The following is a 26,519-nucleotide window of genomic DNA, read 5'->3' as shown; positions in this document are numbered from 1 at the left end:
ACAGAGGTGATTCTCAAGCTGTAACTGCAGGGAATCACCTGGGAGCCATTCCTAGAGTTTCTGATTCATCAGGTTTGTGTCGGGGCACGATAACTTGCATTCCTAACCAATTCCAGGTGATAATGGGGCTGCCGCTTGGGGAGACTGAAAACCACTGTTCTAGGAGCTTCCAAGTTCCAAGAGTCTCATGTGAAACTCGAGGCGCAGTTCCTGGCGCAAGGCAAGCGAATGCTGCTATTACTGTGTCTACCCGGCGGAGTCCTCCTCCGGGGACCCTGTTCCGCAGAAGACCTACCCCCCCCACCCCGCCTTCCCTCGCTCCCTTACCGCTGGAGCCCTCTTTAGCCGCTGAACAGTAGTGCCGACAGCACGGATGGGCGGGGCGGCCTGCGTGAGAACGAGGGCGAAGGGTGGGGCCGAGCGTACGCATTGCTGCGCCTGCGTGCAGAGAGGGGGCGTGGCTCAAGCTCGGCCGGAAGCGGGAGGCTGCAGGGGCGGGCAGGCGGGCGGGCAGGTTGGCGTCCTCTTTCCGGCTGGTCCCCATGGAGGCACTGGGGAAGCTGAAGCAGTTCGATGCCTACCCCAAGACTCTGGAGGACTTCCGGGTCAAGACCTGCGGGGGCGCCACGGGTAGGCCGTGGCGGGGTCGGGGTGGCGGGGAGTGGGGTGTCCTAGAGGTTGGCTGGGGCGCCTGGAACCTGCCCGGCCTGCCAGGGGCTGAGGAAGAGGAACAGAGGCCCTCCTGACCCTCGCTCCCTGCCCGCAGTGACCATTGTCAGTGGCCTTCTCATGCTGCTACTGTTCCTGTCCGAGCTGCAGTATTACCTCACCACTGAGGTAAGGGGCGGGGCCTAGTACGTGGGCGGGGCTTGGCGTTCTAGAGGTAGGCGCTTTAGGGGATGGGAATGGGGAAAAAGAGGCTTGGGGCCAAATCTTACTGAGGTCGTCCTGCCCCAGGTGCATCCTGAACTCTACGTGGACAAGTCACGGGGAGATAAACTGAAGATCAACATAAATGTGCTTTTTCCACACATGCCATGTGCCTGTGAGTACCTCACCATGGGTGGGAGTTGCAAGTCCCAGGGTTCTCAGGTGGGCTTCCAGGTTCACACCTCCAGCCTTAGGTTCTGGACAGGACTCCAGGACAACCTCGTTCCCCTAATCCACTGCTGCCCCAAGACAAGCCCAGCATCCCCATTACCCTCCAAAACCCAGATTCCCTTGCCCTTAGGTTCCCAGTACCTTACCCTGATTTCCTGCTTCCAGATCTGAGCATTGATGCCATGGATGTGGCTGGGGAGCAGCAGCTGGATGTGGAACACAACCTGTTCAAAAAACGGCTAGATAAGGATGGCTTTCCCGTGAGCTCAGAGGCGGAACGTCATGGTAACTGGGGGGAAGAGACCAGATCTCAAATCCCAGAGCTGGACAAGCCCAAGCACTACCTTCTGGCAAGTGGGCTGTGACCAGCCCAGTGACAAATGAAACATCTAAGACCCAGAGAAGTCAAGTGGCTTGCCTAGGGTCCCCCAGCTATTAAGAATCAGAGTGGGCTGAAATCCAGTATTCTAGCCTAGTATTGAGAAGAGTACTCTTCAAGGCTGTCATTCTCAGAGGTCCCCAATCCCTGCCTGTTGTGGTCTGAGTAACAGAAGTTTGAGGATGGATCCTATGTGCTGTTGCCTTGGCAGAACTCCTCTAGGTGGACCCACGCTTCTCTGGGTGTTGCTTCCCTGTCCCATAGACTGACTTCAGCCCTGAATGCTCTTCCCTGGAATGAAGGATGGCTTAAGGTTGAGTTTGTTCTTGGGTTAGATTGCCTGCGTTCGGATGTAGCTTCGTCTCTTGCCATCTGTGACCTCAGCTATTAAGTGGTGATAAACAGTTATACCCACCACGTGGAATTGTAGGATCAAATGAAGTAATATGTGTACAATGCCTAGTACAGAGTGTCTGTTCACTTTTAGCTTCCTTTCTTCTCTCTGGGTGTCCTCCCAATGCCTCCATTAAGTCAGTTTTCCTCCATAACAAAACCTTCCTGAAAGCTATGATTTTTCACACCTTAGGGATTCCTCTGTTGGTGAGCTTTGTCATTTATTTGTTCAACAAACATATGTTGAACACCAGTAAAACCAATAGAATTGGCTGTAGGATTGGGTGTTGGGTCAAGGTTGATTCCAAGGCTTTGGTCTGAGGAAATGAATGACTTGATGACCAGAAAGGAGGAAGAGGATTTGTGTGTGTAGGTGGGAGAGGTGGGGGAATATATATCCACTACTGCATAACAAGTAACCCCCAAAGTTAGTGACTTAACAAACATTTTTTTTTCAGTTTCTATGGGTCAGGAATTCAGGAGTGACTTGGTTGGGCTGTTCTGACCATTGCAGTTGGCAACACGGAGGTCACTGGAGACAGAAAGGATTAGTTTTGATACTGTTGGGGATGAAAATCTAACCAAAGAGTAGAAAAGGAAGTGGAGACATCAAGTATAGATGACCCTTCCAGGAGTCTTGCTGTGAGACAGAGCGGAGAAGTAGGGTGGAGGCTGGAAGAGAGTGCATGCGGGTTGGTAGGTTTGGTGTTGAGATGAAGTGAGGTTCTGTTGCTTCTCTATTTTTAGTGGAAATTGAAAGCAAAGTCATTAGCTAAGAGTGGAGAAAGGGGAAGGGATTTTGGAAGCCCAAGGAAAGGGGAAAAGATAGAAATTAGTCATCGTGGGGAATGGGATAGTGAACTGATTATTGAAAGAAAGTAGGATTGTCAGGCAGTCTTAAGGGAGGCACAGGAAAGAAGTAGGCACAGGGAGTTGAACTCAACTAGGATTTAAGTTTTGCTAGACTTGTACGACAAAGGGAGAGAGGAACAAATGACTTGTGATTATGTGCAAGAGAATAATTGCAGCAGTGGACCAGAGAATTTATTTTCCAGCCTTGTAGAGATATAATTGAAATATACCATCGTGTAAGTTTAAGGTATACAACATGATGATTTAACATCATATTTGTTATAAGATGATTACCACAATAGGGTTCGCTAACACATCCACTACCTCACAGTTACCTTTTTTGTGTATGTGGTGAGAACATTTAAGATGTACTCTCAGGGGCTTCCCTGGTGGTGCAGTGGTTGAGAGTCCACCTGCCGATGCAGGGGACACGGGTTCCTGCCCCGGTCTGGGAAGATCCCACATGCCGCGGAGCGGCTGGGCCCGTGAGCCATGGCCGCTGAGCCTGCGCGTCCGGAGCCTCTGCTCCGCAGCGGGAGAGGCCCGCGTTCCGCAAAAAAAAAAAAAAAAAAAAAAAAGATGTACTCTCAGCAACTTTCAAGTATACAGTACAATATTGTTAACTATAGTCACCATGCTGTACATTAGATCCCTAGAACTTATTCATCTTATAAGTGAGAGTCTGTACCCTTTGACCAACCATTTCCCCATTTCCCCTATACCCCAGCCCCTGGCAGCCACCTGTCTACTCTCTGTTACTATGAATTTGTTTTTTTTAGATTCTACATATAAATGAGATCATACAGTATTTGTCTTTCTCTATCTGACTTATTTCCCTTAATATAATGGCCACAAGGTTTATCTATGTTGTTGCAAATGGTAGGATTTCCTTCTTTTTAATGACTGAATAATATTCCAATATATGTATATGATATATATAAAATATTCTAATATATATGATGTATGTGATATTCATTATATATATACACACCATATATATATATACACACCATATACACACACACACACACACAAACAAACCACATTTTCCTTATCCATTCATCTGCTGAGGGACACTTAGGTTGTTTTTTGTCTTGGTTGTTGTGAATAATGCTGCAATAAACATGGGAATACAGATATCTCTTCAGGATACTGATTTCTTTTCTTTTTTTGTATCTATACCCAGAAATGGGAGTGCTGGAACAAATGGTAGTTCTATTTTTAGTTTTTTGAGGAACTTCCATATTGTTTTCCATAATGGCTGTACCAATTTACACTCCCACCAACAGTGCACAAGGGTTCCCTTTTCTCCACTTTCTCATCAATACTTACTTCATTTTTGTTTTTGTTTTTTCTAATAATAGATATTCTAACAGGTGTGAGGTGATATCTTGTGGTTTTCATTTGCATTTCTCTGATGATTAGTGTTGTTAAGCACCTTTTCATGTTCCTGTTGACCACCTGTATGTCTTCTTTTGAAAAATGTCTATTCAAGTCCTTTGCCCATTTTTAATTGAATAAATTTAGTTTTTTGCTGTTGAGTTATATGAGTTCCTTACATGTTTTAGATATTAACCCCTTATCAGATATATCATTTGCAAATATTTCTCCCATTCCATAGGTTGTCTTTTCATTTTGTTAATTGTTTCTTTGCTGTGCAGAAGCTATTTACTTTGATGTAGTTGCACTTATTTTTACTTTTGTTGCCTGTGCTTTTGGTGTCATGTCCAAAAAACCATTGCCAAGACCAATATCAAGGAGTTCTTTCCCTATGTTTTCTTCTAGGAGTTTTATGGTATCAAGTCTTACATTTAATTCTTTAATCCATTTTGAGTTAATTTTTGTGAGGGGTATAATTTCAATCTTTTACATGTGAATATCCAGTTTTCCTGGCACCATTTATTGACGAGACTGTTCATTCCTCATTCGGACCATAAAATTTAAACACGGAGGGAAGTGACGATGTGAAGGGGTGATAGTGTCAGTGGTGTCAAAGAATTGGTAGATTCTGGGTACCAGAGAGAGTGATGTGGGAAAATGAGGATAAGATTGAAGATTGGGATACTTGAAATTGAATTTTGGAAGGTTTGTGGTAACTGGTAATAACTGAGTATGGAAATGCGTGGCTGAGGTTGGATGACAAAAATAGAAAGATTATTGGAGGACAGGAGATCAGGGTATTGAATATTGAAATCACCAGTTATGTTGAGGTAGTTAAAGGCAGGGAGCCAGGTGCAGAGAGAGCAGTCTGAGGACAAGCGCCATGGTTAAGGGCTTACGCTTTGGATTTAGAGCTGAAATCTGCCACTTACTGTGTTGCATTGGGCGAAATCACTTTTCATCTCTGAGCCTCAGCACCTTCTCAAGTACTATGGGGATAATAACCTCCACCTTCACAGGCATTGTGGGGTTGAAAAGAGACAGTATATGTAAAGTACACCGACCTGTACTCAGCTAATATTTAGTATTCACTGTTATTGTTTTATTACTATTACCGTTATTAAAAGAAATAATATACGTGTAGAAATGCTTAGTGCCTGACACATAGTAAACATGATGTAAATATTAGCTGTTATAATGTTTATTAACCCAAAGGGCCCATGCAAGGGTTAGGGGTATAGATTTCACTGTGCCTGCTCCCAGCTGATGCCCCTGCCTCTGCCCTCCCCTTAGAGCTCGGGAAAGTTGAGATGAAGGTGTTTGACCCTGATTCCCTGGACCCTAATCGCTGTGAGAGCTGCTATGGTGCCGAGACGGAAGACATCAAGTGAGCCAGGGTCGGGGGTGGGGGGTGGGGAGCTGGGCCCCCATCAGGTGTTTTTTGTCAGTCATCCTCAGCCTTTGTTGGACTCTGTGGTTTAGACCAAGAATTTAGACCAGACGGGACAGGCTGCAGCCTTGGTCCCTGATCCTGGTGCAGGCGACTGAGGCTCTGTGGCCAGGCCCTACCTGGGGGCTGCAGAGCTGGGGACGAAGTTGAAGTGGTCCTTGCTCTGGTTCAGAGGTAGTCTCTGGAGTCCAGCTGCCTGGGTTCTACCCATGGGTCCTTGGGCCAAGCTATGTAACCCTCTCTTGTGAAGGGGGACCATAATGGCACCTTTCTCATAAGAGTCACATAAGGAATATGAATGTAAAGCAGTGAGATGGAGGGCCCAGCACAGGTTATTAATTAAGCCTTCCATATATGGTAACTGCTGGTTTGTTTCTCAGGCCCTGACCCGTGAGAGGCTGATTCACCAGGTCTAGGGCAGGGCCTGGGAATATGTAGTTTTAAAAAAATTTTTTAGGTAAAATATATATGACATAAAATTTACCATTTAACCATTTTCATATGTGCAATCAGTGGTATTAACTACATTCATAGCATTGTGCAGCCATCACCACAATCTGATCTAAAACTTTTCATCACCCCAAAGAAAATGGGAATACGTTTTTTTTTTTTTTTTTGCGTACATGGGCCTCTCCCGTTGTGGAGCACAGGCTCAGCAGCCATGGCTCACGGGCCCATGTGGGATCTTCCCGGACCAAGGCCTGAACCCGTGTCCCCTGCATCGGCAGGCAGACTCTCAACCACTGCACCACCAGGGAAGCCCAGGGGAATACGTATTTTTAACAGTCCTGCTGCCACTGAGGAAACATACTTTGAGAACACTGGATGGTCAGGGCTGAGGCTGGCAGAGGCTTCATTAGTGGGCAGAACTGCTTTATTTCCCAAGGTGCCGGCACTGTTTCTGTGCCTCTTTGACATTCTCCCTCTGCACCTCCTCCCCTACAGGTGCTGTAACTCCTGTGAGGATGTGCGGGAGGCATATCGCCGTCGAGGCTGGGCCTTCAAGAACCCAGACACTATTGAACAGTGCCGGCGAGAGGGCTTCAGCCAGAAGATGCAGGAGCAGAAGAATGAAGGCTGCCAGGTGTACGGCTTCTTGGAAGTCAACAAGGTACAGGAGGAGCCAAGGCGGGACAGGGCCAGCTGGGGTGTGGGTTGGCCCCACTCCACTGTGAATCGAGGGGACAAAGGGAAGGGAGGAAACGGCTGGAGAATGAGAGGGCATCTCCCCTACAGGTGGCGGGAAACTTCCACTTTGCCCCCGGGAAGAGCTTCCAGCAGTCCCACGTGCACGGTAAGTGACCCGACATCAGCTGGGAGCTTTAGCCCCTGAACACCTGGCGAGTTTGAGTGCCCCTTCGGCTGCCTCCTGCTCTTTTGTCTTTGGCCCAGAGCAGACCCTGAACCCAGGGCAGCAGTTTGGTAAACAGTTAAGAGCACAGGCTGAGGAGCCAGACTGCCTGGCTTCAGATTTCAGTTTTAGACCTTACAGGCTGTCTGAAACTTTGAGAAATTTCCTTAACTTTTTGAGCTTCAGTTTCCTCCTTTTTAAAGTGGGGCTGATAGTACTCATCTCCTATGCTGTTTGGGCAGGTTAAAGATGATAGCACAGAGCCTGGCTTGTGGTAGGTACTTATTTAAATGGTAGCCCCCAGTATCAGATGACCTGTGTGTGAGGCTTTGGGGGAAGCAGAGCTGGTTTGGAACCCGGGTTCTGCCTCTCCCATGCTGTGTCGTATTTAGTACGTATTGAGCCCTACTCAATTTCTTCTTCTATAAAATGGGCCTGAAATAGTGCCTACCTTACAGGGTTGTTCACAAGGATGAATAAATGAGATTTATTCTCATTCATTTATTCATTCGTACATTCACTAGATATTTAGTAATCACCTGTTGTGTGCCATGTGCTAGTCTAGGTGCTAAGGATACAGCAGTGATCAAAACAAAGTCCCTGGGACTTCCCTCGTGGCACAGTGGTTAAGAATCCACCTGCCAATGCAGGCGACACGGGTTCGATCCCTGGTCCAGGAAGATCCCACATGCCGCGGAGCAACTAAGCCCGTGTGCCACAAATACTGAGCCTGCGCTCTAGAGCCTGGGAGCCACAACTACTGAAGCCTGTGTGCCTAGAGCCTGTGCTGCGCAACAGGAGAAGCCACTGCAATGAGAAGCCTGTGCACCACAATGAAGAATAGTCCCCACTCACCACAACTAGAGAAAGCCCACACGCAGCAATGAAGACCCAATGCAGCCAAAAAAAATTATTTTAATGAAAAAAAAGTCCCTGCCCTCAGAACATTCTAGTAAAGAAACAGACAATAAATAAGTATGTAAAATGTATATCAGATGCTATTAGGTAACTCAAACCCAAAAAAGGCAGGATAAGGATGATGGGGCCGAGAGGTTGGGTGAGACGGTGTGTGAGTACCATTCCATATCGGGTGGTCAGGGGAAGACTCTGATGGATGACATTTGAGTGAAGACCTGAAGAAAGTGAAGGGACCGGCCATGTGGATGACGGGGGTGAGGTGTTTCAAGCAGAGAGAATAGCAAGTGCAAATCCCTAAGGCAGGAATGTGCTTGGTGAACTCAGGGCACAGTGAGGAAGTGAGGGTGGCCGGAGCACAGTTAGCCAAGCTGCGTGGTTAGCAGTAAGATGAGGGAGGTAACAGGGCCCAGGAGGGCACTGCAGGGACTCGGGCTGCTGCTCTGCATGAGATGGAAGGCTGTCGTGGGGCTCTGAAGAAGAGGCACGTGATCTGACTTAATTTTGAAAAGACAGGCAGCCCTCTGCTCTGTGGAGAAGACGGTGGGCCCGGGTCGGGGGTGTGGCGGAGGAGGACAGAGGCAGAGAGGCCGATCAGGAGGCTGTTAACGGCAATCGGTTCAGGCACCAGGTGATGGGGGCGGGGCCAGAGTGGTGGTAGATGTGGTGAGAAGTGACTGCGGGTATTTTGAAGGTGGAGCTGCTGATGGATGCGAAGGTGAGAGAAAGAGGAGTCAAGATGACTCCGAAGTTTTCTACTTGAGTAGCGAGAAGGATGAAGTTACCATTTAGTGATGGGGGATGACTCAGAGGAACAGGTTTAGATGGTTGGAGTGGGGGGCATAAAGCCACTTTCAACATGTTCGGACCAGTGGGATGTGGGTGTCCTTTTAGACACCTCAGATGTCAAGTAAGAAGTTGGCCATTCAAGTTTGGAGTTTAGGGGAGAGGTCTAGCCTAGAGATACAAATGTTGGAGTCATCAGTGTATTAAAACCATGGGACTGAATGAATCACCTTCTGGGTGGAGGTGAGGGTAGATGGAGAACAGGAGAGCTCAGGAGCCTAAGCGCCGGGCCCCAGCATTAGAGGACAGGGCATCAGGAGGAAGCAGCAGAGGAGACTGCTAAGAAACACCGAGGAGATGAGAGTGTGAACCAGACATCCTGAAAGCCAAGGGATGAAAGTGTTTCCAGAACCATATCAGATGCTTCTGGACATCAAGTACAACGACCATTGGGTGTATAACGTGGCAGTGGTCATTGTGACCTTAACAGAGCAGTTCGGGTGAAGTGCCAGGAAGCACCACTGAGTGGTTCAGGAGGGAATGGGAGAGGAGTGGAGCCAGTGAGCAGAGGCAGCGCTTGTGGGCTTTGTTCTAAAGGGAAGGGAGAGAGTGGGCTGTGGCTGGAGGGAAATGTGGAGTCACGGGGGGTTTTGTAAAATGTGTGATGTAGCAGTGTGTTAACATGCTGTCGGAAGTTACCTCCTGAAGAGAGCAGAAGCGATGCTCCGGAGATGAGAGAGACATTTACTGGAGTGAAGTCCTTGAGGAGGAAAAGGAAGACAGAATGTAGTGCCTTAGAGGTGTAGAAAGCCCCAAGTTGACAACAGGAGGAAGGGCAGATCTACACAGGTTTGGGTAGGTTGGCAGCTGAAATCACCAGGAATTGTGACAGGACCATCGTATGGGAGAGCGTGACAGTGGCTACAACTCTTGAGAACTGGCATGGGAGAACTGACCGGCAGTTCTGTGTGGATCTCCAGCAAACAGATGGGGATGGGAGGTGGTATAGTGTTCCAGGAGCTGCAGACCTGGAGACTTTTAGGGAAGATCAAGGGACAGTGATCTGGAAATGGCATTAAGGAGCAAGGAGGACCTCTCTTAAGGCCAAGGAGGAGGACAGGTGTGGGAGAGAAATAGTCACTGCTTGGGGTCTGCAAGGGAAATAGTGCTCTCAAGGGAGAGCTGGGCTGCCGCCAGAGCACAAGGTGGAGGGAAGGTTTGGAGGTTGAAGATGTTGAGGTTTTGCTGATGAGTAGTAACAGGGCACGTGGAAGGGTCTGGGAGGGATGGGAGTCAGGATTATACTAAGGGAATGTACAGAGCTACATGGTGACAAGAGTCCAGGGGATGAGAGATGACCTGGCAGTCCTGAGCTGCCCGGTGACGAAGGACAGCAGGAGTAACAAGCCTGATGGAGATGGCCCTGCTGGTCTTTAAGGCAGTCGGGGATGAGGCTGAGTGTTGGAGAGGAGCAGGCAGGTGGATCTGGAGGGGGCCGGGGAAGGGTGGTCTTACTGGGATTAGGAAGACGATCAGCGTGGAGCTGTGGGCGCAGGGCCTGCAGGTGGTGCGTCTCTGCTTCTCTGTCTGGGCTGTTGTCATAGTCAGGGAGCCCAGGGCAAAAGGCACTCCATATCCTAGAAGGATGTTCGAAACACAGAACTACAGTTGCCTGAGGCCAGAGGCTGAATTGAAGGCCTGGGAGCTAGTTTCTGACATTATGTTGATTGGGGAAGAAAAGGGGAAGATTGTAAAGTTTACCAAGTACTTTCCCATCTTAGATCCTGTCTGGTCCTCAGGACAGCCCTGTGCAGAGGGGAACACCAAGGCTCAGAGAGGACAAGTGATTTGCCCAAGGTCACACAGCTAGGAAAGTGACTCTGGGCTCTAGGTCTTTTGTTCTTCCTAGGCCACCATACTTCTGCCCCCAAGCCCCCTTGCCTTCTTCTCTGGCCAGGGAAGGGCTCCTTTGGGGAGGGGACCAGGAGGAAGCTTGTTAGCTGAGTCCAGACCCTGCTGCTGAGGCAGGAATATCCAGTCTTCCCTTCTACCACATATCTTGGTCTGTAATTCTTGTAGTTCTTGTTGTGAAGCTCTGAATCTTTTTTCTCTTCCTCCCTTCTCTCTTTTTCCCTCCCCCATGCTGCAGTACATGCTGTGGAGAGTAAGTGGCCCTGCCCTCCCAGGGAGGCCAAGCCCCCATTTCTGGGGCAGTCTGCCCTCCCAGGATGGGCGGAGGTGTGGATGGGCGGGATGGCTGCCCGGTGACTATAAAAAGCAGTGGGATGTATCTTTTAGGTGGGGTTCCTTGTAGCAGGGAGGGATCAGGGTTAGAGGGCAGGAAGAGCTTGTTCTGGAACAGAGGGGGCAGGTTGCCTGTGGGATTTCCTTTGGTGGGTTGAGGGTGAGGGCAGAAGAGGCAGGGTAAGAGCTTGGACCACATTCTCAGGTCCCACCTCACTCTGGGGTTCAGTGATTGGCCATCGGCTCTCGTTAAACCTGAGTCAGTGGGTTTTCTTTCCTGAGATGCAGGCAGGGCCTTGGTGGGAGCAAAGGCCTGGAGTGATGCCCGTGAAGGGCTCCCTGTGTATGTGAGGGAGGAAGTGGGGCCTGTGGAGGGCATGGACTCTCACGCAGGCCTGCGGCAGGCCCTCTGGCTGCCCTCAAGCAGGGCCAGACTGGTGAGTGAATGAGGGGTAGAGGACGAGCCAGGTGGGTCACAGTCCAGAGGGAGGAGTGAGGAGGCCCAGGCGAGGGTGTGGGGAGCCTGCTCCGTCTGCTGACATCTTCTCCCTTCTCTCCTAGTCCATGACCTGCAGAGCTTTGGCCTCGACAATGTACGTACCAGGTAGAAACCATGGAGGGCGGGTGGAGGTGGAAGCGTGCTGCTGCCTTCATTCTCTGTAGAGACATCCTGGGGTGGGGAGCAGATATAGAAAAATAAACCATGTTCTGAGAGGGGGTGCAGTCCGAGGGTACTGGCGGTGACTTTTGAACTGAGATCCGCGTGGGCTGGAAACAGGGGATGGGCTTGGACAAGAGCATCCGGGAAGAGGGAGCCTTGGGGTGAGGTCAGGAGGGTTGGGGCACTTCTAAGGAACAACAGGGCCATGTGGTTGGATGAGGATGAGGCTGGAGGGTTGGCAGGCCGGCCGGGGGGTCTGGACTTTCTCCCAAGCAGTTGGGAGGCTGTTGGCTTACCTTAAACAGGGTTATGACATAATCAGATTTGTACTTTTTTAAAAGATCCCTCTAATGGCTGTTTGATCTAGACAGGAGCAGGACAGGCGCCGGAGCTGGGAGATCTGGGGCGCCTCCAGGCAAAGCCAGCACCTGCCACACAGGGCCCATGTCCAGTCTGTGCTTGGCTAATGGGTGGGTGCAGCCAGAGCCTCAAACTCTGGAGCCCCAGGAGCCCCCAGACCCTGAGGAAGGACTTCCTAGGTGGGGTGGGGGTGCCTGTCTCAAGCAGGTTCTCCTAGGCAGGGCCCAGCCCTTGGCCCATCTCTACACACCCACTCCCCAGACCCAGGTGCCCCTGTCTGCTCCTGTCTGAAGAGCCTTTGAGAGGGAGGGGCCTTTCGGGGCCTCGAGTGCTCCAAGACCCAGGAGCTGGTGTTGCTTGCAGATCAACATGACCCACTACATCCAGCACCTGTCATTCGGGGAGGACTACCCGGGCATTGTGAACCCCCTGGACCACACCAACGTCACTGCACCCCAAGGTACCAGCCTGGGAGGTAGCCCCCAGCTACCCAAGCCCTGCCTGCACCCACGCCCAGTGCCCTCTTCTCCCTGCAGCCTCCATGATGTTCCAGTACTTTGTGAAGGTGGTGCCCACGGTGTACATGAAGGTAGATGGGGAGGTGAGTCTGAGGGAGCTCAGACATCCGGGCACCCTCTTGGTGCCAGGCACCTGAGTTCCTTCAAGCTGGGAAGCGGAGTCCTGCTCTTATCCCCATATGATGAGTGACAAGGTGAGGCTCAGAGAGGGTAGGTGATTTGCCCTCACAGCCAGAGCTCAGGCCCCAGGCTGTCAGATTTCAAAGCGCTTTTCCTACTTGCCCAAAGTACCTCCATCCACTCCTCCCGTGTCCACTCTCTGTCTGCCTCACTGTCCCCCGTTATCTGCCCTGAGCCAGGAGCTAGCAAGGTCAACCCGCCCATGCCCCTTCCTCCCGTCTCTGCTGTGGCCTGTGGAGCAGCGTCTCCGCAGACTGGTAGAATGCAAGGGACTGAGCAGAGAGGAAGTCAGGCCCAGCCTCGCCAGGAGCTTGTGGTACAGCCTTGGAGAGTTGCTTCTCGCCCCTGGACCCCCATTGAGAGGGTCCACCAAACGTAGCTGGGATTGAGAAGCTGTAAAGAGCTGGTGACTGGAGGGGAAGCTGGGATGGTCAGGCTGGGAGAGGGCATCTAGGTGGTCCCCAGGCCTTGCAGTGTTTGTTTCCAAGGTGGGGCCTCGTTTTCTCCTCCACACAGTCAAGGCACTGCAACACCAGGGGTAGGAGCAGGGGTGGGGCGGCAGGGTTGGGAGCCAGGTCATAGACCCAGCCCTGGCCCAGGCTCCCCTCCCGTCCCAGGTGCTGAGGACAAATCAGTTCTCTGTGACCAGACATGAGAAGGTCGCCAATGGGCTGATGGGCGATCAGGGGCTTCCTGGAGTCTTCGTGCTGTACGAGCTCTCGCCCATGATGGTGAAGCTGACGGAGAAGCACAGGTGAGGGCAGGGAAAGGGAGGGGCCTGGGCCGGCAGGGAGCGGGGTGCCTGCTGACCCTCCCCCGCCCCTCTGCCAGGTCCTTCACACACTTCCTGACAGGCGTGTGCGCTATCATCGGGGGCATGTTCACAGGTTAGAAGCTCGAGGGTGTCTGTCTGGGGTTCAGGGCTTGATGGGGAGTGTAAAGCTTGACTCCCCCCACTAGGTTTTGGTTGAGGGAGGAGGGGCACTTCAAGGGCCAAGGGGGGGGATGCTGGCCTGGCCAGTCAGGTGACAAGGCCCGGAGGTCAAGCCAAGAGCCCACCTGGGCCAGTGCCAGCCCTCGTCTCTCTCCCCAGTGGCCGGACTCATCGACTCTCTCATCTACCACTCGGCTCGAGCCATCCAGAAGAAAATTGATCTAGGGAAGACAACATAGTTGTCCGTCCTTCCCCCCCAACAAGTCCCTGTTTTCCTTTGGCCTTGTGGTCATTTTCCCAGCCTCTTACCCCACCCACCCCGCACACCCCCTCTGCAAAGAGTCAGTCGCGGCCCCAGGTTGGTAAATCTATCAATTGTGATAGTACTCGCTGGTCTCTGTGTGGTTCTTGGGTCTGGCTGGAGCGTGGGAACAACCCTTATCACAGCCACTTATCAAAGGCAGTCAGGACTGACTTTGCAGAGCCAGGTGCCCCTGGGAGCCCCACGTGGACGTCCCTGCTTAATAGGACTTGATTCAAACCAGACTGATGTTCACTCCACAGCCCCATCATCAGTCCCTCCCACCGTGGCCTTCAGGCCTTTTGGGTTCAGCCCCAGGGCTTAGATGGACCTGTCCAGGATGAGCTTCCTGGAGTCATCCTGGCCCCCAGCCTTGTGAGTTTCCGACCCCACTGGTAATAGGCCCTGGCTGCAGGCTGGGGGTTGCCACCTCAGTGGTGGCTTAAGCTGGGGCCCCTCCCTGCCACCCTGGGCTCAGTCACCTGATCCCCTCCTGCTCACTGACCCTGCGATGTGCCAAGTGCCTGCTGGCTCCTGGTGCCCAGAAGGGTACAGCCAGGTCCTTTGCAATTTCCTGGGTGGACACAGAACTGAAAAACAGGGAGGGAAGGTAGCAGTGGCCATTCTGAAGCAGGGCTAGTATCAGACTCTGGCTCTGGACCTAGTCAGGCCTTCCCATTACAGCCCTTAAGATGTGTGGGGAACCGGCCCTGAGACCTCACCACTGCACAGCCCAGGCAACCAGGGACATTAGTAGCTGGTCAGTTCAGCCAGTCATTTCTCAGGGAGTTTCAGTGTAAGACAGTAGTGAGGGGAGAAGCGGAGGACAGAAAGCAGAGTAGGGCAATGACAGCAAAACTTCTGGAGGCAGCCGGACATGAGACCCAGCTCTGATGTGGCCACTTACGAGCTGTGACCTTGGACGTGTTATTGGTGGGCCCTTGTCTCATTTATGAATTGCGGGTGATATTGTCAGCTGTAGTGAGCCTTGTTTTTTTGGTCACCCGGGAACCATTCCCCCTTGTTAAGGTATCCTGGGTTTCCTCTGGGAACCTCCCCGCCCACTGTCTGCTTGTGTGATTTGGGAAGAGGGCTGATCTCCCACCCTAAGCCCCAGGGGAGGGCCCCAATCAGCATATCCCATCCCACACCCACACCCCAGTGACCCAGAGCAAGCTAGCATCTGTCAGGCCTAGGAAAGCTTTCTTTCCTTCCGGACATGCGTATGGGGAGACGTGGGGTTGCTGCAGCCGTCCTGCACTTCCGAGGAGAGACCCTGTCTGCAAATGAGCTTCCCCTGAGGACTGCAGTGCCAAGCTCAGGCAGAGAACCAGTCCTAGTGACATTGTTTGAACCCTGAGACAAACAGCACCTGAAGCCAACCAATTCCTGGGAATTACAGCTGTGTAAGCCAATAAATTCCCTTTTTGCTTAAGCCAGCTTGGGTTAGGATTTCTGTCACTTGCAGTCAAGTGTCCTAAGTGATCTGCCTTCTCTCAGGGTCGGTACAGGTTCACGGAGCACATAAAGGGCTTAGCTGCAATGGAGCAGCAGAAGCCACGGCAGATGGGGTGAGAGGGACCCAGCCGCTGGCATGAGCAGGCGCAGCAGGTGGGCTGCTCGAGGGCCTGACACCTCGGTGGCCAGGGCTCCTCGGCTGTGACCCGCCGCGGGGCCCTGTCCTTCCCGGCAGCAGGGCCACGTGGGCAGCCTCCCATCCTGTGCATTCATGCGCCCGAGGCCACCCAAGAACACATCTGTTCTCTGCCCCTAGTGTCATTTATTATATGCAGCATGTGTTCAGGGGACAGGGTGGATACCTCGTAAGGTTTACACAGAGAAAGCAGGGAACGCCATGATGGTTCCTATTGGTGGGAAGGACACCAGGGGCAGGAGTTGAGGAGCTGGCATTACGGGATGAGTGTCCAAGGTCAGTCAGGGGCAGTGGAGGGGGCGGACGGTAACCTGGTTGATCAGGCCAGGCCTGGTGTAGGAGACGAGGAGGAGGAAGACAGTGATCAGCGCCGCCAGCAGCAGCAGGATGCGCCAGCACCGGCGCCAGACGAAGAAGACGGAGGTCTTCAGCGGGTTCACAAACCAGTTGAAGGAGGTTTCGGGGCAGCTGCGGGGAAGCAGGTGGTGTCGGAAGGATGAGGAAGCCCCCCGGCTGCCCCCTCCCCCCTCCCCCAGGCTCTGGCCCCGCCTCCTGCACCGCACCGCCCGCACCCTTGGGCTTCTCCGAGGGCTCTGGCTCCTTGCGCCTCTTTCCCACTGGACGTTTCTCAGCCTCCTCCACAGTCAGCAGCTCAAACTCAGCCTCCACCTTCCCCTGGAAAAGGGGTGACGGAAGCCAAGTTCTTAGGCCGGCTCAGGCCTGGCCCCTGCCTGGCCCGGTTCCTGCCCTGGCCGCACCCACCGTGAGGATGTAGACGTTGCCTCCTGAGTCCAAGAACTCTTAAGTCTTCTGGCCGGCCCTTCTTCCTCTTCTTCCTCTTCTTCTTGCCAGCCTGAGCCTCCGGCACCCGCAGCTTCACTACAGGCCACCAGCCCCGCAAGCGGCGGCAGCGAAAGAGATTACGCCTTGGCCCGGCCCCGTCCCGGACCAGCCACACGGAGCAGAGCTCGGGGCCCCAGGCCCCTCGCACCATGTCCGGTAGCTGCAGCTCCAAGGATCCTGCAGGTCCAGAGCTCTCTGGGTTAGGCAGGAGCTCAAGGTCTATCTGAACCAACCTCCCCTCCCTGAGAGTGACACCAAGGAAAGCCGAGCCCAGAGGTAGAAAGTGACAAGATGGCGGAGAGCATCTTGGGGGAGGGGCAGCACAGCGGGATTGTAAATCGGGGCATCCAAAGTTAGAATGTGGCAGTCAGGCCACAGCTATGGACCACACACCACAGCCCAAATGTCAGCAGGTTGTCAGACCCTGATGATACAGGGCCCAAGGATGGGACCAGACCGCCAAAGCAGGGACTAAAGGCCATGGAGTCGAGTCCAGTGTAACCCGAGCTCAGGTCAAATTAGAGGATTGAGTGGGAGATTTGGGTGGAAATGGAGGTTATGGTGCTCAGAGCTGAATAAGTTCAGTAATTAGGCCAGAAAGCAGACCTAGAGTCTGAAATCCAGGATTGAGGATTGGGTTAGAGTAGGGAACCCAGGAGAGAGGGGACAGGGCAATGAGGGCAGAAATCGGGGCCAGGGGTTGAGGTAGGAGGGCAGCTAAGCAGTAGCAAGGAAGTCGTTCGTTGGCGGAGATGCAGTCATAGTCCCAGACCTGCAGGACCAGCACAGACGGCTGCCGGAACTCAGCTTCCTCCAGGGTGAAGGGTCCAGGCCAGCAACGGACGCTCACCTCTCGCTTGGTGGGCAGGTAGTCAAAGCGGAACACGAAGCGCGTTGAAGTTCCCTCCCCTGTCAGAGAGTTGAAGTGAACGTCTGTCTCCTGCTTGTCTAGCTCCAGCCCCTTTGCCCAGCTGGAGCCAGGGGAAAGGTGCAAGCGGAGGGGATGGGCATCCGTGCTGGACGGAGGCCAGAAACCGGCTCCTCACCTAGCCTGCCCCTCCACTCACCACCAGACTGGTCCCTCCACCCAGCTCCGGGCGCCATCGAGGGCTTAGGGGACAAAGCTCTGGCTCAGCCCAGGGCCCAAGCCCCTGTTTGAAATCTCACCTCAGTGCACAGCCATGTGCCCGCTCAGCCTGTAGGCCTACCTTTTCACGTAGATGTCACTCGACATCTCTCCAGTGAGTGGGTTTGCATCATCCAGAACTACATCCTCCGTGTTCCAGATGATGACTCTGAGCTCATAGCTGAGGGACGTATTGGGGGAGGGTTTTCAGACTCTCGAGAGGGGTCCTGGGAGGGGCTGCAGGAAGGACGTGGGCCAGGGCCACTGACATGCATTGAGCACCTGATGTGTGCCCAGCCGGGTGATCAGGATGTCTGTGGTCCCTTGAAGGGACAGCCCCAGGTATCACCGACCACCCCCACCCCCCCGGATGGCACCAGGAATGGTCTGCTGACCCAAGCTGGGCCAATGGGCTTCTCCCGCCCATAAATTTGGAATCAAGACCCTGAAAGGTTGACTCAAAAAGCATCAGATGCAGAGCTGGAGCCACCACAAGCCAAAGTGCTGTGCAGGCAGAGAGAGACAGTCTGCAGAGAGACACCAAGTGGGGATGACAGCACGCAGCCCCTGGGGGACAGAAGGAAGGGCTGTGACATTCTTGATCCTACCCCAAATAGCCCTGTCCTTGTCTGTCATGAGGTTTCCTGGATATCTATTGTTTTCTTTTGCCCCGTATCAATTTCCCCTCTCTTGTTGACAGCACTGTGATTTTCTGTTGGTGACTCCCACTCCACCCCCACCACTGTCAGCCTGTGTTATCCTGGCGGGGCGGACCAACCCCTCTCTGGCTCCAGAGGTTGGTATATCACCTACGACATCACCCAGGACTGGCCAGTCAATGCATTACAGCTCCATGATCACAAAGGTTGGTTCAGGAATCAGCATTTGACCCAAGCTGGTCCAATGAGAGTCAGCTCGAGACTTTTGCTCTAACTGGGAAAGACGTGTTTTTTTTTCCTGCTCAAATGGTCCGGTTGGTAAGATGTAAGCCTCCACTGTTAAAAGCCACTTGGACCCCAGACTGCATAAGTCTCCATGAGAGTGACACCAAGGAAAGCAGAGCCCAGAGGTAGAAAGTGACAGATTGCTGACATCTGAAGTGCACACACCCTCCACTCAGAGTAGCTCAGGTCAAAAGGGGGTTAACTGGTATTTGGACTGTTTTAGTTGCAAGTAACAGACACCCAATTCACAATGGCTTATGAAAAAAAAAAAGGGAATTTAATGGCTCACCTATCTGGATCAGCTCTGCCTGCTTCATGGGGGCCCTTGCACAGGTTTTCAGAGAGCCCTTGTCCAAGATGTGGGCTGTCCAAGATGTGCCCACCCCATGGGAGGATGGACCAGGACTCTCTTACCTGATTGGCTGCCGACGCTTGATGTCAACTGGAGGTGGGGCAGGCACATCTCCAGGGAAGATGTCAATCCACACATGAAGGGATCCCTGGGGGCACAGGAAGAGGCTAAAGGGTCTTGCTGGGTCCCACCCCCCTAACGGCCCTGTGGCCAGAGGTTGTGCCTCACCCCAGGTGGAGAGAAGAGCTGGGGTCAAGAGGGCAGATCCTGGGGTATGAGGATGAAGGTGGAGTCTGAACTGGGAATTCCAGGGTTGACGTTAGCCTGAGGGTTCAGAGATGAGGCCCCAGAAGTGGAAGGCTGAGATCAAAAGTAAGATCTACTGCTCCCAGGTCCAGATCCTAGGAATCTGGGGTAGAGGTCAGGTTGGGAGTGCCAGGTCTGAGCCTTGGTGGCCCAGGGGTGGGGATCCTTCAGAACCAGAGTCCAGGGTGTGGGTATGGGGTCCAGGATGGAAGTCCAAGACTGGAGTGGGGATGCTGGGCACCAGGATCAGGAGCCGAAGTCCAAAGTGCCAGTGCCCAGGTGGAGGTCTTGGAGAAAGGGCGTCCTGGGGGCCCAGGTCCAGGACCAGGTGGGAGTCCTGGGGTTCTGGGGTTGGGTGCTGAGCCCTCCTTCAACTGCAGCAGCCCTGAGCTGCGGCGATGGTAGAGGGGCCGTGTTTCTACGTGCTCAGGTACCAGCTGGATCCCAAGCCCAGGCGTCTCCTGCCAGCGCCGCAGCACCAGCAATGCCTGGGGCTCCTCAGGGACCTCACTTGCCACCTCGGAGTCCCCACTACCTGCAACAAGAGGTGTGTGAGCTTGGGTTCCGCACAGTTCCCGACTCTCCTCCCTTCCTCCCCCTGCCCTCAGTAGACGCTCTAGGCTGAGGCAGCTGCTGCATCGGACAAATCCACGGGCTGGGAGGGCAAGTCCACAATGCACAGAAAGCTCTAACAACTTTTGCCAGTGAAAAGCCAGCAGTCAGGGGGACAGTGGGGTTGGAGGCTTTGTGGCCTCTGTGTAGACCTTGCTTAGAGAACAGACCACTGGCCATATATGAAGCATGAGCTAAATTCTGCATCCGTATTTTATGTTGTATGGGACCCCTGTGTCCCCAGTTAGCTACGGCTCCGAGGGGTTCGCTAGGGCTCCCTGGAGATCTCACACTCACCAACAAAGACCACTTTCTCTCCACTATCATCCTTACTCAGCCAAAACTCAGCTCCTCTGCTTGCAGAGGGAGGCGGGCTCTTTGTGGGGCACACTAGGCTGGGCACCAGGGTCCCCCTGTACCTTGTTCTTCCATCTTGCTCCCTCTGGACTGTGCAGCGGAGAGGGGCTGGTACCTGGGGGCAGGGTCTCTGGCGGTGTCAGAAAGAGTTTGCTGCCCACCTTGACAGCCCCGGCTCGGTATTCAGGTGGGGGGAGGCCATAGGGTAGGCACAGCACCGCCAGGATCTGCGAAGGCCGAAATGCGTCATGCCAGGCACTGTAGCCATCCCTGCGGCAGAAAAGGAATGTGCCTCAGTTGGATCCAGGATATGAACGTACTTGGGCACAGGGGCAGGGATGGGTGCCCTTGAGGACTTGGGATCCAGGTTTGTAACTCCTCTGCGGGACAGGTTAGCCCTCGCTTACGGTAACGGTGAAAATCAAATATGCATGGCAGGTGCTCCTGTGAAGGAGATACTGATATTACCCGTCTTTCAGATGAGGAAACTGAAGCTCAGGAAAGCCAAGTGACTTATTAGTTACAGGATCCCAACTCCCAAGCCCATTTCTTGACCATTAAGCTATAATGTCTTGGTCGCAGGGGAGTCCCCTTCTATGAAATCAAAGGATCTGGACAGGCAGGTGGGATGCGAACTTGAATGTCTTTGGTCAGACTTAGAATGACTCCTGAGGGCCCTGTTGGACTCACACGTCATACTGGGACGGCAGCCCACAGTTCGCCCTGTGGTGGCTATAGAATCGGTTTTCCAGATCAATGTGGGTCTCTCTGATGAGGTCATCAGAACCCACGAGGTCATGATCAAACACAGCCACGGTCAACTCTGGCTCAGCAGGGAGAGAGATGCTGAGCTCTAGGGCCCTGGCCAGGAGAGAGCGTGATGAGAACACCTCCACACCCTAGGAGGAGGTCTTGTGAGGGGTAGGGGTGTGAGGGGACTCAACAGCTTCTGTCCATTCCCCCACACCACATCAGCTGCCTGAGTGAGAGCCACAGGGCGGGATGGCAAAGTTGCTCTCCATTCCCAAGCCCAGGGCCCAGCCTCACTCTCCAAAGATGGGGTTCAGCTACTTGAGGATGTAGTGCTCCTTGGTGTCCAGCCACTCCCAGCCAGCGCTCACCACCACATAGGGGTCTGCTTTGCCGTTGGCGTCCACAGGAGCCAGGTTGGTAGCCTAGGGAGACAGTATGGGGTGGAAATGAAAGAAATGTCATTGTCATAACCCAAGGTGGCTCTTGCCAGATCTAATCTCCGATTGAGTGTAAACAGGAAGTTACCAGGGAGAGATCTTCCACTTCAAGGAGTTAGCTGAGAGGTTGCACAAGATGACTTTTACTTACTTTCAAATTAATTATTGAAATACTTAAGACATACAAGTGTAACAAAAGATATAATGAAACAGAAAATATGTGGAAAGATGTATACCCTTATACATCTTACTATTCAATTTGTAACTTTCCATATTGTTTGACCTTCATTTTTTTACAATGAGCATATTTTACATTTTATTCCTTTTTTTACTTTTTAAATTAAGAATATTTTAACTAAATAAAAATAATTACAATTTTTTAATTGTATTAAAAAATAATACAATGAGCATGTGTGTGCCCTGTTTCATAAATTAAACACTACCGACAAATGTCCCCTGAGTCTCCTGAGTCCCCCTGACCTGACTTAATTCCTTTTTCATCCCTGAAGTAGCCAGACCCTTTATTTGGGGTTTCTCACTCACAGAAAAAAAAAAGGAAAAATACTTTTACTACATATACATACGTCCCTAAGCAATATATAGCACTATATTGCATGGTTTAAACTATATTTAGAAAACTTACTTTTTCTGTTTTTGATAACTGTGTAATTAAGTAAATTCATAACTTATGCATAAATTACTGAAGTATAATTTATACACAGCAATATATTTTTAGTCTTTTTACACTCCTACCTGCCATGTATGAGAGTTCCAGTTGCCCCACATCTTTCACACCTGGTATCGTCAGTCTTTTTATTTTCGTCAATCTAGCGCTTGTGAAATTGTAGCTCATTGTGGTTTTAATTTGCATTTCCCTGCTGATGAAGCATGTTGAGCATCTTTGCATGTGCTTATTGGCCTTATATATATATTTGCTTTTGTGAAGTGACTGTTCAAATTTTTTGCTCCATTATTGAGTTTTAAATTTAAAAACATTACACTTTTAATTTCTAAACATTCTAACTGGGCCTTTCAACTTGCTGTTTATTTTTAATAGTCTCTTGTTCCTTGCTCATTTTAAATTCATTCTTTTATTTCTTTAAACGTTTCATATATACTTATTTTACATTCTCTATCTAGTCATTCCAATATCAACGACCTTGGGGGTCTGAATGTGTTGTTATTTTTGCTAATTCTTACTCATGGTGACTTTTTTTTTTTAAACATCTTTATTGGTGTATAATTGCTTTACAATGGTGTGTTCATTTCTGGTTTATAACAAAGTGAATCAGCTATACATATACATATATCCCCATATCTCCTCCCTCTTGCGTCTCCCTCCCACCCTCCCATGGTGGCTTTTTTCTTTATATTTCAGTACTTTTTAATCATGATTCATGTTTCGTTTAACTCATGCTGAGGGGCTGTTGTGGGTGTTCTCTGCCAGAGAGAGCTTGTTTTCACTCCTGCCAGTTTCCTAGGCAAACTACCAACCTGCAGCCACTTTAAAATAAATCCTCCACTTGAGGTTTTGGGGATCACACAGATGGTGGGAACTCAGGCCCTGAACTGTATTAGAGCCAGCTTGTGGTCAAGGATGCTAGGGGAAACTTTTTCCCCTCTAACCAATGCCAAGTTTAAGACAGGCAAGTTTCCTTGGTGTCTCCTTCTGCCTTTCAAGTTCCTATTTTTGTTCATCCTTATGCAGAGGGTGTAATTTTGGGGGCGCCACTTTATATAAGGCCGTTCAGTCAAACTCCTCCCCTAGGTAGCCCCAGGACTTCATCTTCTGTCCTCACTGCCTGTCAACCATCCACGAGGAAGATGAGGTTTCCCAGGTCAGCAGTAAGTGTGGGGTGAAAGCCAGCTTTAGCATTCCTTTTCCCTAGGTCCCTGTTATTAACTATATTTTCTTGTTTTCTGTAATCTTGATGCTGTGGTATCTGGAGCCATACTGGCCCGGGAGAAACTGCACCTGTCAGGGATACTAATTCCTAGAGTTAGCAAACAACACACCTGCCAGAGCACCTTTCATATACAAACCAACCAATCTAGAGCCCATACAATGTCCAACCACCTCCTCTATCTGGCTCTTATACTCCAGGAAGTAATATTCCTCTGCCCTAATCATCCTCAGGGCCAGGTTCCAGACAACAAGAGACAGTGAGACAGCCCCCGTACCCCAGAGCCCACAGGAATTATTCAAACTAGCCAATCCTAAGCCTGCTTACACTGCCTTGTCCTGCCTTTACTGCAGAAACCACAATAAAGGCTCTGGCCCTCACACTTCCCTTCCTCCTTCTGCCTCTGAACTGGCCCTCATGCTTCCCCGTGTGGCCCTGCAGGGTACAGCATGCACCACCACCCCCCACACACAGAAAACTGAAACAACAGACTATCTTTTCAATGGCAAACATCTCCTGATCTGTTGGCTTCACCAAACATGGATAAGAACAAAATCCTGGGTACGTTTTAAAGCAGTTCCTGCTTTTATTCTGTTTTTTTTTTTCCACTCTAAAATCTCTTACTTTCTTGGAAGCTCAGCATTGCATTTAAAAGATTTTTTAAAAATAAATTTATTTACTTCCGGGAAGATGGCGGAAGAGTAAGACGCGGAGATCACATTCCTTCCCATAGATACACCAGAAATACATCTACACGTGGAACAACTCCTACAGAACACCTACTGAACGCTAGCAGAAGACCTCAGACCTCCCAAAAGGCAAGAAACCCCCCACGTACCTGGGCAGGGCAAAAGAAAAAAGAATAAACAGAGACAAAAGGATAGGGACGGGTCCTGCACCAGTGGGAGGGAGGTGTGAAGGATGAAAAGTGTCCACACACTAGGAAGCCCCTTCGCGGGCGGAAACTGCGGGTGGCGGAGAGGAGGAGCTTCGGGGCCGCGGAGTAGAGCACAGCAACAGGGGTGCGGAGGGCAAAGCGGAGAGATTCCAGCGCAGAGGATCAGGGCCGACCGGCACTCACCAGCCCGCGAGGCTTGTCTGCTCCCCCGCCGGAGCGGGCGGGGCTTCGGTCGGAGCGCAGGGAGAGGACTGGGGTTGGCAGCGTGAACACAGGCTGCAGGGGGTTAGTGCGCCACGGCTGGCCGGGAGGGAGTCCGGGGAAAAGTCTGGACCTGCAGAAGAGGCAAGAGACTTTTTCTTCCCTCTTTATTTCCTGGTGCGCGAGGAGAGGGGATTAAGAGCGCCGCTTAAAGGAACTCCGGAGACGGGCGCGAGCCGTGGCTAAAAGCGCGGACCCCAGAGACCGGCATGAGACGCTAAGGCTGCTGCTGCCGCCACCAAGAAGCCTCTGTGCGACGCAGGTCACTATTCCACACACCCCTTCCGGGGAGCCTTGCAGCCCGCCACTGCCAGGGTCCCGGGATCCAGGGACAACTACCACGGGAGAACGCACGGCGCGCCTCAGGCTGGTGCAACGTCACGCTGGCCTCTGCCGCTGCAGGTCACTCCGTGACCCTCCCTACCCCCGGCCTGAGTGAGCCAGAGCCTCCGAATCAGCGGCTCCTTTAACCACGTCCTGTCTAAGCAAAGAACAGACGCCTTCCGGCGTCCTACACGCATAGGCGGGGCCAAATCCAAAACTGAGCCCCTGGGAGCTGTGAGAACAAAGAAGAGAAAGGGAAATCTCTCCCAGCAGCCGCAGAAGCAGCGGATTAAAGCTCCACAATCAACCTGATGTACCCTGCATCTGTGGAATACATGAATAGACAATGAATCATCCCAAATTAAGGAGGTGGACTTTGAGAGCAAGATTTATTATTCTTTCTCCTTTTCCTTTTTTTGTGTGTATGTGTATGCTTCTGTGTGAGATTTTGTCTGTATAGCTTTGCTTCCACCATTTGTTCCAGGGTTCTATCCATCCGTATTTTTGTTTTTTGGGTTTTTTTTCTCTTAATAATTATTTTTTTATTTTAATAACTTTATTATATTTTATCTTACTTTATTTTATTTTACTTTATCTTCTTTCTTTCTTTTTTTCCTTCCTTCCCTCCTTCCTTCCTTGCTCCCTCCCTCCCTCCTTTCTTTCTTTCTTTCTACTTCTAGTAATTCTTTCTTTCTACTTTTTCTCCCTTTTCTTCTGAGCTGTGTGGATGAAAGGCTCTTGGTGCTGCAGCCAGGAGTTAGTGCTGTGCCTCTGAGGTGGAAGAGCCAACTTCAGGACACTGGTCCACAAGAGACCTCCCAGCTGCACATAATATCAAACGGCGAAAAGATCCCAGAGATCTCCATCTCAACACCAGCACCCAGCTTCACTCAACGACCAGCAAGCTACAGTGCTGGACATCCTATGCCAAACAATTAGCAAGACAGGAACACAACACCACCCATTAGCAGAGAGGCTGCCCAAAATCATAATAAGTCAACAGACACCCCAAAACACACCACCAGACGTGGACCTGCCCACCAGAAAGACAAGATCCAGCCTCATCCACCAGAACACAGGCACTAGTCCCCTCCACCAGGAAGCCTACACAACCCACTGAACCAACCTTAGCCACTGGGGACAGACACCAAAAACAACAGGAACTACAAACCTGCAGCCTGCAAAAAGGAGACCCCAAACACAGTAAGATAAGCAAAATGAAAAGACAGAAAAACACACAGCAGATGAAGGAGCAAGATAAAAACCCACCAGACCTAACAAATGAAGAGGAAATAGGCAGTCTACCTGAAAAAGAATTCAGAATAATGATAGTAAAGATGATCCAAAATCTTGGAAATAGAATAGACAAAATGCAAGAAACATTTAACAAGGACCTAGAAGAACTAAAGATGAAACAAACAATGATGAACAACACAATAAATGAAATGAAAAATACTCTAGATGGGATCAATAGAATAACTGAGGCAGAAGAACGGATAAGTGACCTGGAAGATAAAATGGCGGAAATAACTAATGCAGAGCAGAATAAAGAAAAAAGAATGAAAAGAACTGAGAACAGTGTCAGAGACCTCTGGGACAACATTAAACACACAAACATTCAAATTATAGGGGTTCCAGAAGAAGAGAAAAAGAAAGGGACTGAGAAAATATTTGAAGAGATTATAGTTGAAAACTTCCCTAATATGGGAAAGGAAATAGTTAATCAAGTCCAGGAAGCACAGAGAGTCCCATACAGGATAAATCCAAGGAGAAATACGCCAAGACACATATTAATCAAACTGTCAAAAATTAAATACAAAGAAAACATATTAAAAGCAGCAAGGGAAAAACAACAAATAACACACAAGGGAATCCCCATAAGGTTAACAGCTGATCTTTCAGCAGAAACTCTGCAAGCCAGAAGGGAGTGGCAGGACATATTG

At 51.1% G+C, this 26,519-nt stretch overlaps 2 protein-coding genes across 9 annotated transcripts in view; one reads left to right on the top strand and one right to left on the bottom strand.

The window, feature by feature from the left end:
• Positions 1 to 462: 462 nt before the first annotated feature.
• Positions 463 to 13,890, top strand: ERGIC3 (ERGIC and golgi 3). 8 transcript variants are annotated; one of them, XM_027078447.1, is made up of 14 exons: positions 463 to 630; positions 767 to 837; positions 958 to 1,045; positions 1,267 to 1,386; positions 5,399 to 5,492; positions 6,501 to 6,666; positions 6,792 to 6,849; positions 10,757 to 10,771; positions 11,413 to 11,444; positions 12,236 to 12,332; positions 12,409 to 12,473; positions 13,188 to 13,324; positions 13,402 to 13,457; positions 13,664 to 13,890. In XM_027078447.1, the coding sequence occupies exons 1-14, from the start codon at positions 543 to 545 to the stop codon at positions 13,741 to 13,743; spliced, it is 1,167 nt and encodes a 388-aa protein (XP_026934248.1). In that variant the 5' UTR covers positions 463 to 542; the 3' UTR covers positions 13,744 to 13,890. The 8 variants fall into 8 exon arrangements, 6 of the variants coding, with proteins under 6 accessions (XP_026934248.1, XP_026934249.1, XP_026934250.1 ...); XR_003427129.1 differs by lacking the exon at positions 13,664 to 13,890 and adding an exon at positions 11,880 to 11,982 and having other exon boundaries at positions 492 to 630; positions 13,170 to 13,324; XR_003427130.1 differs by lacking the exon at positions 13,664 to 13,890 and adding an exon at positions 11,880 to 11,982 and having other exon boundaries at positions 494 to 630.
• A 725-nt stretch (positions 13,891 to 14,615) lies between these two features.
• Positions 14,616 to 26,519, bottom strand: part of LOC113605040 (fer-1-like protein 4) — a 50,161-nt gene continuing 38,257 nt past the window's right edge. Inside the window, 11 exon segments of the mRNA XM_027078047.1 lie at positions 14,616 to 15,930; positions 16,037 to 16,134; positions 16,222 to 16,260; positions 16,262 to 16,481; positions 17,037 to 17,273; positions 17,511 to 17,609; positions 18,787 to 18,891; positions 19,406 to 19,565; positions 20,115 to 20,269; positions 20,690 to 20,860; positions 21,047 to 21,174. Coding sequence (XP_026933848.1) covers positions 15,741 to 15,930; positions 16,037 to 16,134; positions 16,222 to 16,260; positions 16,262 to 16,481; positions 17,037 to 17,273; positions 17,511 to 17,609; positions 18,787 to 18,891; positions 19,406 to 19,565; positions 20,115 to 20,269; positions 20,690 to 20,860; positions 21,047 to 21,174 — 1,602 coding nt within the window. The 3' untranslated portion in view covers positions 14,616 to 15,740.

This window comes from Aethalodelphis obliquidens, unplaced genomic scaffold, assembly GCF_003676395.1.
Source record: "Aethalodelphis obliquidens isolate GAN/ISIS:26980383/991018 unplaced genomic scaffold, ASM367639v1 scaffold42, whole genome shotgun sequence".
Lineage (NCBI taxonomy): Eukaryota > Metazoa > Chordata > Mammalia > Artiodactyla > Delphinidae > Aethalodelphis > Aethalodelphis obliquidens.
Note: the sequence above shows the minus strand (reverse complement) of the source record. Positions and strands in the feature narration are given on the sequence as shown.

Coding starts and splice junctions, on each gene's coding strand:
- ERGIC3 (XM_027078445.1), top strand. CDS start 543: ATGGAGGCACTGGGGAAGCTGAAGCAGTTCGATGCCTACCCCAAGACT. Junction 631..766: donor GACCTGCGGGGGCGCCACGG/GTAGGCCGTGGC, acceptor CCCTGCCCGCAG/TGACCATTGTCAGTGGCCTT. Junction 6,667..6,791: donor GCTTCTTGGAAGTCAACAAG/GTACAGGAGGAG, acceptor TCTCCCCTACAG/GTGGCGGGAAACTTCCACTT.